This window comes from Rhagoletis pomonella, unplaced genomic scaffold (assembly GCF_013731165.1).
Source record: "Rhagoletis pomonella isolate Grant_MI unplaced genomic scaffold, Rhpom_1.0 Rhpom_scaffold_00001, whole genome shotgun sequence".
NCBI lineage: Eukaryota > Metazoa > Arthropoda > Insecta > Diptera > Tephritidae > Rhagoletis > Rhagoletis pomonella.
The window spans coordinates 82173606-82186106 of record NW_023458555.1 but is presented as its reverse complement, the minus strand read 5'-3'; the positions used below and the strand labels follow the sequence as shown (position 1 = coordinate 82186106).

The 12501-nt window shown below is 35.3% G+C and overlaps 1 protein-coding gene across 1 annotated transcript in view; it reads left to right on the top strand.

Moving 5' to 3' along the window:
- The window catches only part of LOC118748146 (E3 ubiquitin-protein ligase hyd), a gene marked incomplete in the record, with an annotated part of 830802 nt that overhangs the window by 604075 nt on the left and 214226 nt on the right, over nucleotides 1–12501 (top strand). Inside the window, 1 exon segment of the mRNA XM_036482478.1 lies at nucleotides 5801–6132. Within this exon segment, the coding sequence (XP_036338371.1) occupies nucleotides 5801–6132 (332 nt within the window).

Genomic DNA, 12501 nt, shown 5'->3' with positions numbered 1-12501 from the left:
CAAGCAAAAAAAAATACGCCAATATAAAAATATAATTGTCAAAAATTGTTTGATGAGTAAAGCTGCTAAGTACAACCAGTTCAAATTCAACTGCTAAATCCAACATAATGTGCTTCTGTCGCTCGATTATTGTTCTATCTTAGAGTATTACTTTAAGCGTTTAAGCCAAGTTGATAGCCAACGAATAAGCTTTAATTTTTTATATCTCAAGAAAATTATTGTTACTTCTGGAACGAAACATAAGGAAGATTAAATGCAGAAGAGTTTTCCAGCGTGTGGGTAGATTTGATAGAAAAAAATGTTGTACCAAATAATAGTTCCGGGGAGCCAATTACAGTAATTTTTTATAGCGACGAATGCACATATCAAAACCGAAACAGTATTATGGCTAATGCTTTGTTATCCACAGCTATAAATAACAATGTCATTATTGAGCAAAAGTTTCTTGAAATAGGCCATACCCAAATGGAAGCTGATTGTATCCATTCCACTATCGAACGAGCACTTAAGAAAAGAGATATCCATGTTCTTGCAGAATACTTTGAAGTATGTAGATCAGCTAGAAAAAATCCAAAACCATATGACGTAACTTATCTTAGTTACACGTTCTTTAAAAGCCTTAACACAGTTCAATTCTTTAATAGCATTCTACCCGGTCGCGGCAAAGATGCTGCTAAAGTAACTGATATACGAGCCCTACTGTATACACCAAGTGGCGACACATTTCAAACTAAGATTCTCCAACGAATGGGAAGTAATACCGCAAAAAAATCCCCAGTAGCTGTTTCCTTGCCGTTTTCTCACCTTCCGAATTTATACGAGAGTAGGCGTACGATTGCTCGCAGAAAGTATGAGATCTCCAGTATTTCAAACGATTACTTCCTGAAGATTACCACGCCTACTATAACACTTTACCTCATGATTGAATAATATGGATCATACTTTCTGGCATTATTGAGTTCCTACTTAAATTATCTTATATGTGGTCTTTGTACTATTAATTTGAAAGAGGAATACTTCACTTATAGTTACTAATATATGTTTTATAAACTGCCTATTTTTGTTGCAATAAACAGAAGAATAAATCTGCTGTATTTTTTTATATATATATAATTGTTTGTATCTGTGGAATACTATTTTAATTAACATTTAAATTGAGCTCGTAATCACAAAAAAATAAAATAGAAACAATTTTATTCATACAAAAAACCTGCTAAATCCACTTCAGTTTTGAAAATACAAAAACTAAAAGCTGCTAAGTTAGAAATTTGCCAATAAAACCATAAAAACGTAATTTGTTTCATTCGTTCTGGATTAGGGCCATAGAACGTCGCGCGATTAGCAAACTATATGTAGGATTTGCCCTTCAGACTAAGAGTTAAAGATATATTTAGTTTTTTGCCTCTACAGTAAAATATTTTTTTTGGTCGTTAGCAGGTTTACACTCTAAGGCGACGATATATGTATAGTAAATTCAAGGCAGTATTTCTGCTTAAATTGCTTAACTTCTACATTTTTTATGCAACCGCATTAGGTTAGGTATCAATTTATTCGAAAATAAATGTTCTTTTAACCGAATGCTACATATTTTGCAATTTTCATAGACATTTTTTAAATCAGCGATGGTGAAGGTGAAAAAGTTCAGAAAAATAGTGGCTTATTAAAATAAATCCGATTGAAGCTCCCCACAAACTAAGTCTAACAATATATTGTTATACATCATTTTAAAGGTCTACAAATCCTCTTTTCGAAACATCTTTTTTTTTAGTTTGCTGGGTTGGAGCTGCTTTGGCCGATGGAGTAAAAGGCGAAATGCTTATATTTTTCCCTTGTCCCTCCTACGCGTTTCGACACTCTCGTGTCATCTTCAGGGAGTCTGTTTTATTTGAACGATAAACAATAAACATGAAGAACGAACGAAAACCATGATTAACAAAAACATAATAATAGTTGCATACATACATACATATATACAAAACAATAGTTACATATGTACATGTATACTTAACCCTAATTATCTACACACATAATATCACTTGAAACTCACATTAAATATTGACAAGAATTTTACATTAATTTGCACAGATTGAAAGTAATACAACATTTAGGATGAATTATTCAAGTATTCTTATTTATATTTTAATTTTAGTACGGCTGCATATGTGTTCTTCGTGTTGTCGACGTCTTCCTTAAAGTTGATTGCGTTGTCCAATTGTTGTTGTATTCGTAGGCTCTCCAGTGTCATTCTCCTTCTTTCTCCTCTTTCGATGTCCAAAATTTCTGTGTTGCCGAAGTCCGCTATATGTTCGTGCGTTGTTAAGTGTTGAGCCAGTGCTGTTGTCATCTTTTTGTTTCTCGCGTCCGCTCTGTGTTCATTGATTCTTATACCCAACGCTCTTTTTGTTGTGCCTACGTAGCATTTATTGCAGCTTTCGTTATCATTGCCCTTGCACTTTATTTGGTACACTACATTGTGTTGTTGCTCCTTTTCGATCTTGTCTTTGGTTTTCGTCAACAATTTGTTGATTGTGTTATGGGGCTTGTGTGCATATATCACATTCTCATTTTTTATTGTTTTTCGGAGTACTTGGTTATTTGTAAGTCCTGGTATGTATGTCACCCCAATGTATTTTTTGTTAGTGTTGTTTGGCTGTACTTCATTGTTTTGGCTCGGTTGGCGAATTTGTTTTATTGTTGTTTGTAATAATCTTTCAATTAACGCGTGCGGGTAGCTGTTTTTGTGCAATATGTTTTTTATTTTCTTGTTGTTTTGCTCTGTAAATTCTTCGTCGCTGAGCAGATGGACTTTTCTAATAAGACTGGCAGCGGTGTTTATTTTTTGTTTCCATGGGTGATTGGAATGAAAATTTATCAATCTCCCCGAAGCAATGGATTTTGCATACCAGTTCAGCAGAATTCGGTTTCCCTTTTTATGCACTTCTACATCTAGGAAGGCAATTTTCTTGTTTTTTCCCCTTTCGACTGTAAATTGTATTTTTGTATGTTGTGCATTTAATATTTTTAGTATGTCTTCCGCGTCTTTTGCTTTAATTATTGCAGACATATCGTCTACATATTTAATTATGTATTTTATATGTATGTCGTGTTGTTTAAGTTCAGCTATGCTGTCGTCCAATATTTTGTCAAGTACGATGTCCGCTATGGTAGGGGATAATGGGTTACCCATTGGCATGCCATAAATTTGTTGATAAAGGGTGGTATTGTATTTGAAGTAATTGTTATCCCGTAAGCAAAACTCGAGTATGGTATGAAATTCTTTTCGTGTAATGTTTGTAAAATTCTCTAATTTTTTCCAATTCTTCATAATTGTCTGTATGGCTAAATGTATCGGGATATTCGTAAATAGTGATATGACATCGAATGATATTAAAATTTCATCTTCTTCAATAGTAATATTTTTTAGATTTTCCTTCAGTTGATAGGAATTTCTTATATTATATTCGTCAGAGATTATGTTTTTTAAAATGTTGCCAATAAACTTCGATAATTTGTAGCAGGGAACATTTGTAGACGAGGATATTGGTCGGAGAGGTGTACCGGTTTTATGAATTTTGGGTAGTCCGTATAATCTAGGAGCATTAGCTGCTGTGCATGTCAAGTGGAATTTTTGTTTTACGTCAATTTTTTTCTGCTTGAATAAGTCGTTTACTATATTGTTGTTTTTCCTCAATAATTGTTGGGTAGGATCACTTCTTATGGTTTTGTATGTTGTTTTGTCATTCAGTAATTCCCTCATTCTATCTTCGTAATCCTTTTTGTAGATCATTACCGTTTTATTTCCTTTATCTGCTTGTGTTATTATTATTTCTTCCTTGTGTTGACCTATAAATTTTCTGGTGTCTGCATACGTTTTCAATATAAATTTTTCTTTCGTAGAATGTATTGATTCTTGCAGAGATATTGCTTCTTGTTGCATCTTTTTCCCTTTCGTCAGTAATATCTTGTATGCCTTGCTCTAAGTCGGCAATTATGGGAATCGGGGAAAATGTTTTCTTAGACACCGGCAATGCGAATTTGCCTCCAAGTGACAGTAGCCAACGGGAATACTTAGACATGGGAATATCTGTTTTATTTATAAACCAATCCTCATTAAATCTTATGCCAAATTTTGTTATATTTTTTTGATATTTGCTCATCTAATTTTTTCTCATGTAGTTTCTGCGTGTCTATTGAAACTTTATTAGAAAATTGTTTCTGATTTTCTATTATTTTCTTGTATTCTACTTCCATAAGTCTGCTTTTCAGTAAATTTTCCCCATGTTTAATGTTGGTTGTGACTATTTTTATATTAATATTTGTTTCTTTAATTTCTAAATTTTTTTTTTAATCGGATGAAAAGTAGCCAAGATGCTAATAGATACCTGCATCAAGTACGAACATAACGGTTGTTTTTAAATAAAATAAAAATAGAGGCTTCAGGAACTATATGGAACCTATTTTTATGTTGTGCTCGACGATAGCGGTAGGTTTTGTTTCGGGTGTATTTTATGACTTTTTTTTGTAGCACCGTTTCATATAATAAAGGATTGGCGTTTACACAATACGTCAGTGTTTGGCCGAGCTTCTCCTCCCATTTGTGGCATGCGCCTTGATGTTGTCACACAAAGGAGAGAACCTACAGCATTTTTTCATACAAAGTATGTTCGACAATTTTTTTATATGGAAAAAAAGCAGAGCACCGTCCACAAAAAAAAAATGCCAATAATCAACGGTAAGTCATAGCTACTAGAGCTGGAAAACTATCGCTAGTCGTGGCCATCGATAGTTTCGATAGTCACAACCATCGATAGTATCGATACTATCGAAAATGTCGACACTATCGATAGTTGCGATTAAAAAAGTCCAAAAATTAAACATAACAACTTTTATTGAAAATGAGATCAGAATTGCTAAAATATGTACACACAAAAAAAGTTTATCAACGATTTTTGGCTTTAAGCAGCATCTGCGCTCTGAAATTATTTGCCATGCTATGCTAAATGTCTTTTCCGACTCACAAGATGAAACAGGTACCGCCATCTTTTACTCTTAAAGGGTGTTTCCACGACGACCGAATCACGTGGTTCGCTCTCTCAATTACGAACGGCGAATCAACACGACACATTCCTGACTAACTTTGCATCTCTGCTTCTTGTTCTTTGCTTTTGTTTATTGTTTAATGTGTTGTTTATTGTGCATTTTAACGGTGGAGAAAAAATGTGTGGTGGCTAATTAGCTAAATCAATAGTTTTAACGAATCTAGCTATTTTTTCAATGTTTGTGGGATGTGTGTGGTCTATGTGTTTACAGCCGTTGTCGATAAAAATTAGAGAAGACAACGATTTGTTCTTGATTCGCATGGTGATTGGATCTGAATAACCTACGAATGAAGTGATTCGCTCTCAAAATTTTGTATGGCGAATTACGTAATTTGGTTCGGACGGCAATCACGAATGAGAGAGCGAATTACGAATGAGAGAGCGAATCACTTATCGTGGAAACATAGTTTTAGTGAATAATGTATGTATGAGTGAAAATGATCGATAGTGCTTACAAAACCATCGATGGTTTGGATAGTCAAAAACCATCGATACTATCGATAGTGCCATCGATAGTTTTCCAGTTCTAATAGCTACTTCATATTTACACTTTATTATACTAAAATTTAATGGTCTAATGGCAAAACTTGCTCAAATGTCGCGTCCCAATTTTTATTTGGGTCACTGTACTAAGTAATGTATACATATTTATGTATAATATCGGTTCATTTTAACGGTGTTTTTATTTCACATATTTTCAGATATATTCTATTAATCCTACAAACGCGTCTAAAATAACTGGCATGCTGCTTGAAATCCCGACCCCACAATTACTATCTATTTTGTCCTCTGAAGATACTTTGCGGCAAAAAATTAACGAAGCACTCGACATAATAGCTTATAAACAAAAATCAGATGCAAATAATGCGTCAACCCAAACCCAGAAGAAAATGATACCTGTTGTGTTACTGGAGCAGTGTCAAATTGAAGACAGTGATCCACTATTTTATTCTCCAGGCAAACGTGGTTTTTACACTCCAAGGCAAGGATATGGTTCCTTTGAACGAATAAATGCATTCAAAAACATTGGAAGGTATGTATCGAACACATAAATATTTCCAAAAACATGAAAATATACCATTTTTGCCCTAGCCACTGTAACCGCCTAATAGCATAATTGTTTGTTCATAATTGTGTATGGACATTTTGCCCTGGCAGAGCGCAGATTTAGAAGAAAGCGTTTAATATCAGCAGCTATTTTAGGCATATTCGAGACATACCAGTAACCTTTCGCACCGGTACAATCGTGTTAAAAATAAAATTTGTTTTGCCGGGCGGGAAAATATTTATTGGTCTAACAATCAGCTGTGCAAAACTTGATTTGGATTTCAGTACAAATGCATGATGACTGACTTATTGAGTGTGGTTTTCGTATGTAAGGAGAGGACTTTACTCCTGAATTGCCTACCCATCCCAAGGTAGCACTTGTTGGCAAGAGTGATTCTGCTGACATTGTTATCGGCGTTAATGGTTCCCAAGTAAAAAAAATTCTCTACTCTCTCGAAATTATATCTGTCAACAGTGACGTGAGTGCTAAGGCGCGAATGCGTTGACTGTTTGTTTTATGACAGGAGATACTTCGTCTTGTCCTCGTTGACCACCAGACTCAATCGCTTTGCTTTCTTATCCAACTTGGAAAGGGCAGAACAGACTTCGCGGTTCTTATTACCGCCAGAAATGGCACGCTCTTGTAAAGTTGTTCCTGAGCGGTTCAGTTCTGCAGTGTTATTTTCCAGCATCAGATGAAAGAAATCACGTCATTTTACACAGCCGTATCAGTTTCGCAAGGATGCCAAGTTCAGACATCGGGGCATATATGCAACTCCTTTTAGGGCATGATTACGATAACCGGGCGACAAATTTTGACCCGGGGCGTCGATAGAGATTTTTGTAACCAGTATAACGGTATAATTTTTTGATGGCAAACGAAAACTACTGGAGTTACCGAAGATCAAATTCAGATTTTGTTTTAAATCCTTATATCGCACGTCTAATAATAAAGAAATGTAATTCAAAATTTACGTTTTTGGAGATTTCATCATACAATTAATATGCTTGAATATGTTCAGCCTAACAGAAGACTAAAGTCCTACGGACCTCAAGAACTTTGAAAAATCTTATCTACAACAATATTTTGCCCATGACGTTTTTATTTTTGAAAAATGTGATAACTGTTATTTTGGTTCCCTGGACTAAACCTCCCAAAATAGCGAAGATATGTCTCTTTCCATCTGCCTTTTGGTATACCAACTCAATAACTCAGTGAGTGGGGAGACCAGTATGTCTGCATGCATTCATAAAAAAATATTTATTGGCCCAAAAAGTAGTGGGTAGGCACTGTGGCTAGTGGTAACCAACTATTACCACCTGGTTGTAAGCCATGCAGAGTCCGCAGAAAACTCCGGAAGCAGTGTCCGGAGAATGCATCAGACTAGGCAGAGCATACTTTGAAGTGCCATCTAATTAAAACTTAAGAAAATTCAATTACATGGCCGGTGAGAAGTGCCTGTTTGAAAATTTCATAAATTGCACAAAGGAAACATGTATTTAGGCGCCTGGTGTTAGCAGTCACGCCTAAACACCAACTGTATAAATTGTTCAAGCTTTGATTACGTTTTCTCACAAAATTCAAATTTTTAAATAATTCGGCCGGTCAAATAAAAAGCAAAACAGAGTTTTCTTTTATCCTTCTACGCATTTCAGCGTCTTTTCCGCCTTCATCAGGGAGTCTGTTTATTCGATACAAAGCATAAAAACTCAAACAATTAGGCTTAAAATCGCAATTAATAATATGTGTGCATTCATCTATATATATAAAACAAAGTCGTGTTAGTTACACCATTTATAACTCAAGAAAGGCCGATTTTTATGACATTTATTTCTTGAATTTGCCTGCCTTCCGAATAGCAGAATAACTATTAAAACTGCCGCTAGGTGGGGCTGGAGTCGAGTTATTAGTAAAACCCGTATTTATGGTCCGATTTGCCTCATATTTGAGATGTGTATTGACAATAGGAAAAACAATACCATTGCAAAAAAAGAGCCGCCAGGTGGCGTTAGAGTCGATTTATTACTAAAAATCGTGTTTATGGTCCGATTCGTCTCATATTCGAGATATGTATTGACAATTGGAAAAACAATACCATTGCAAAAAAAAGAGCCTCCAGGTGGCGTTGGAGTCGAGTTATTACTAAAAATCGGGTTTATGGTCCGATTATCCTCAGATTCAAAATATGTATTGATAACAGGAAAAATAATATGTATATGTAACTAAAAATCGTATTTTTACTCGAATTTATGTCATTACCGAATTATATGAATTCACATGCCGATGGTCCTCCGAAATAACGACGCAACTCAAAATTAAAAAAAAATCAAATCCCTTATTGCTTTTAAGAGGCTCATGTCTCTAATCCTTGGCTAACTAATCTTAACTAAAGTAAGTAGTGGAAGCGTTCATGGTAAAATTTTTCAACTTGGTACGAAAATATATGAAATCAATCACATATTCATGGAGAAAAATTGGAGCTATTGGAAAAGGGCGTGGCACCTCATATACAACCGAAGTTTTGACACTGTATATCTCTGGAAATGTTCATGGTAAAGTACTGGAACTTCCCACCATGCAAAACATGAGAAATAGGCAACAATCGTCAATGGCAACAAATTGGCGACTCACCGATTTATTGCTGTGGTGACAAATCGGCAACATCACTTCGTTCATGTCAATTTTGAATAAAAAAGTTCTCAAAAATTCCGAAACTTATGAATATGGCGTCAATAGTATTGGCCAAAAGCGTCTAAATTGTGCCCAAAGACAAGATTGAAAAAATAGGAAGTCTAACAGCGAGAAAATGAATTAATTCCGATTGTAAGTTGCAATTTGGTATACAAAAAAATAAATGAGGTATTAAAAAGAATAAAATTATTCCAAATATCGCCTGAAGCGATAAGAAAAGGACTCATTCAGGTAATAAGAAAACGACTCGCCCAGGCGAGTTGCCTTCGGCGGACGTTTTAGAGCGACCGGTAATAGGAAATCGATTCGATGGCAATATTACCGGCAATAAATTTGTTTCCGAGGGCGACACGTTTTCTTATTACCGGCAACACAAATTGTTTGGTGGGTTGGTATGGAGGTACTATGTATATGAAATCAATCGCATACTCTTGAGAAAAATTTGAGCTATTGTAAAAGCGCGTGGGCCCTCCCATAAAATACGAATTTTGCATACCGCATTTCTCTGGAAGTGTTCATGGTACAGCACTGGAACTGGGTGCGGAGATATATGAAATCAATCGCATACTCATGAAGAAAAATTCGGACTATTTGAAAAGGGAGCGTGGCACCTCCCATATAAACCGAATTTTCACCGAACCCCGAAGTGTTCATACTAGAGTACTGGAACTTAGTATGGGGATACTATGTATATGAAATCAATCGCATACTCTTGAGAAATATTGGAGAAATTTTTGAACTTGGTACGGAAATATATGAAATCAATCACATACTCATGGAGAAAAATTGGAATATACAAACCGAATTTTTCATACTGTATATCTCTGGAAATGTTCATGGTAGAGTAGAAATCAATCGCATACTCATGAATAAAATTTCGGACTATTTGAAAATGGAGCGTGGCACCTCCCATATAAACCGAATTTTTCATAATAGGTATCTCTGGAAGTGTTTATGGGAGAGTACTGGAACTTTATACCAGCGTGGCACCTCCCAAACAAGTCGAATTTTTCTTATTGCATATCTCTAGAATTGTTGTTTGTAGAGTACTGGAACTGGGTGTGGAGATATATAAAATTAATCGCATAGTCATTGAGAAAATATGGAGCTATTGAAAAAGGGGGCGTGGCACCTACTATACAAGCCGGATTTCATACTGCATATCTCTGGAAGTGTTCATGGTATAGTACTGGAACTTCGTATGGAGATATATGAAATCAATCCCATACTCATGGAGAAAAGTAGGCTCTTGGAAAAGAGGGCATGGCAAAATACAAACGTACTGACTTTTCCTTATCTTTGAATGTGTATATAATACTTCTGTAGGTATGTTTGTGAGTGAAATCCTAAATGGCTGGAGGGATTTCAAAAAAGTTGTGTGTGTGTTTGAGTGAGTCTCTGGATAGTTTAGTTTCACAATTTAACCCGCCAGTTGGCGCTGGAGTTGAGTTACTACTAAAAATCTTTTTTTATGATCCGATTTGACGAATATTCAAGACATGTATTGGAAACGGTAAAGGAAGTCCAATTGCAAAAAAGAGATGTGAGGTGATGCTGAGGTCGAGTTATTACTAAAAATCGCCAAGTGAGAAAAGGTGCCGCGAATGTCAGACTAAATCGACCTGTTGCACCATTGAGTATATCGAACTCTCGTGTACTGGGTGTGATTTGCCAATATTATTATGCGTTAAAGCTTCATTCGTACATACCAGGGTTTATTTGTGCAGTGGTAAATCTCAAACCACTACCTGTCGAAATACCTTAAAAGCCAGTTTAATAAAAGCAATTTAGTGAAGATTTAATTTTTTAATTGAATTTAATATAGAACCTGACAGAAAAAAAACAATTTTTCCCTTAAATTGCTTTCTAAAGTTGTTGGTTCGTGAAACTAGCTTTTAAGTTATTTCATCTCAGTCTATGTAAGTATGTATATTGGGTTTCTGTCGAACAAGGATACGAATCCATTTTGAAATTGTCACCAACTATAAGATAATGTTTCTAGGGAAAATTCACTATAGATCCGGATCTTTGTTGCCGCCGGCGACCTTCTTCATGGACATAACACTTTCGTTAGTTTATTTAAGGCGGCAAACGACCACCAAACCACAATCTTAGCCGATGAATTCGCCATTGGAAATCGTAGTCTGTTGGAGAAAATGTTAGACCAAAACGATTAAATTAAAAATCTAGTTATGGGTGGGACGAAGTTCGCCGGGTCGGCTAGTACATACATATAACATAGTTAACAAAGTACATATCGTCGCTCCCAACGAAGAGTAGCACATCTCAAATTACCGTGGAAGACTAGCACGTTTCACTATTCGCGTCGAAGACTAGCACATTTCATTATTCGCGTCGAAAAGTAGCACATTTCAGATTCTCGCGTGGAAGACTAGCACATTTCACTAATCGCGTGGAAGACTAGCACATTTCAGATTTTTGCGTGGAAGACTAGCACATTTCGTTATTTGCGTGGAAGACTAGCACATTTCAGATTTTTGCGTGGAAGAGTAGCACATTTCGTTATTTGCGTGGAAGACTAGCACATTTCAGATTTTTGCGTGGAAGACTAGCACATTTCGTTATTTGCGTGGAAGACTAGCACATTTCAGATTTTTGCGTGGAAGACTAGCACATTTCAGATTTTCGCTTGGAAGAGTAGCATATTTCAGATTGTTAAGCCGCGAAAACTGCACGTCTCCGGTTTAAAGTAAATCATAAAAGCATAATATATATTGAAAATTCAAACGTTTATTCTATATTTCTTTAATTGTATTATGAAAATCATGAAATTCAGACGGTATATACCGTTTACTAATCATTTGTTGAATATCATCCACTTTTCTTTTTTTTAAAGGTATTTTTCCCTTGTAAGCTTTAGGCAATTCACAGTGTTTCATGGTTGACCATTGAACATTTTTTTTCATTAGGTTCAACTTCTCCTCGCTTTGCATAAAGTCGTATTTTACTGCCATGTCTACTTGATTTTTGCTATTTTTTATTGTAATTTTCCGTACATGTGATATCTTAATTTTTTGCCAATGTAAATATTTGGACAGTTCTTCGAGGGAAAATATTTCATTTGCGTTTGCGTTGTTGAAAATTTGTTGAGTTTTTTTAGTATTCTCCTGGGCTTTAAACTTGGGCCAATATGGATTTTTTTAAGAGAATTAACTTTATTTTAATTGAAGGTTTTTTAAGTAAATAAATAAACATAACATAAATAATATCACTTTGAAACGGGGTCCTCTTGATATGATACTGTATGTATATGTTTTTTCGTATTTATTTATAAATAAAGATTCCCTGAGAAAGACGCGAATGCCGAAAGGTGTAGGAGGAAAAATAAACGTTTATTTTACTTGTAATAACCGGCCAAAAGGCTCCATATACAACACTAAACTTTCAGCATGACCGAAGAAAAATAATTATAGTATAAACATACATATTTATGTAACTTTTTTTTTTTAACGGCTGCTACAACCTTATATGAACTGCCTTGCGTATCCCTCTTCCACACAAAAATCTGAGATGTGCTAGTCTTCCAGGCAAATAACGAAATGTGCTACTCTTCCACGCAAAAATCTGAAATGTGCTAGTCTTCCACGCAAATAACGAAATGTGCTACTCTTCCACGCAAAAATCTGAAATGTGCTAGTCTTC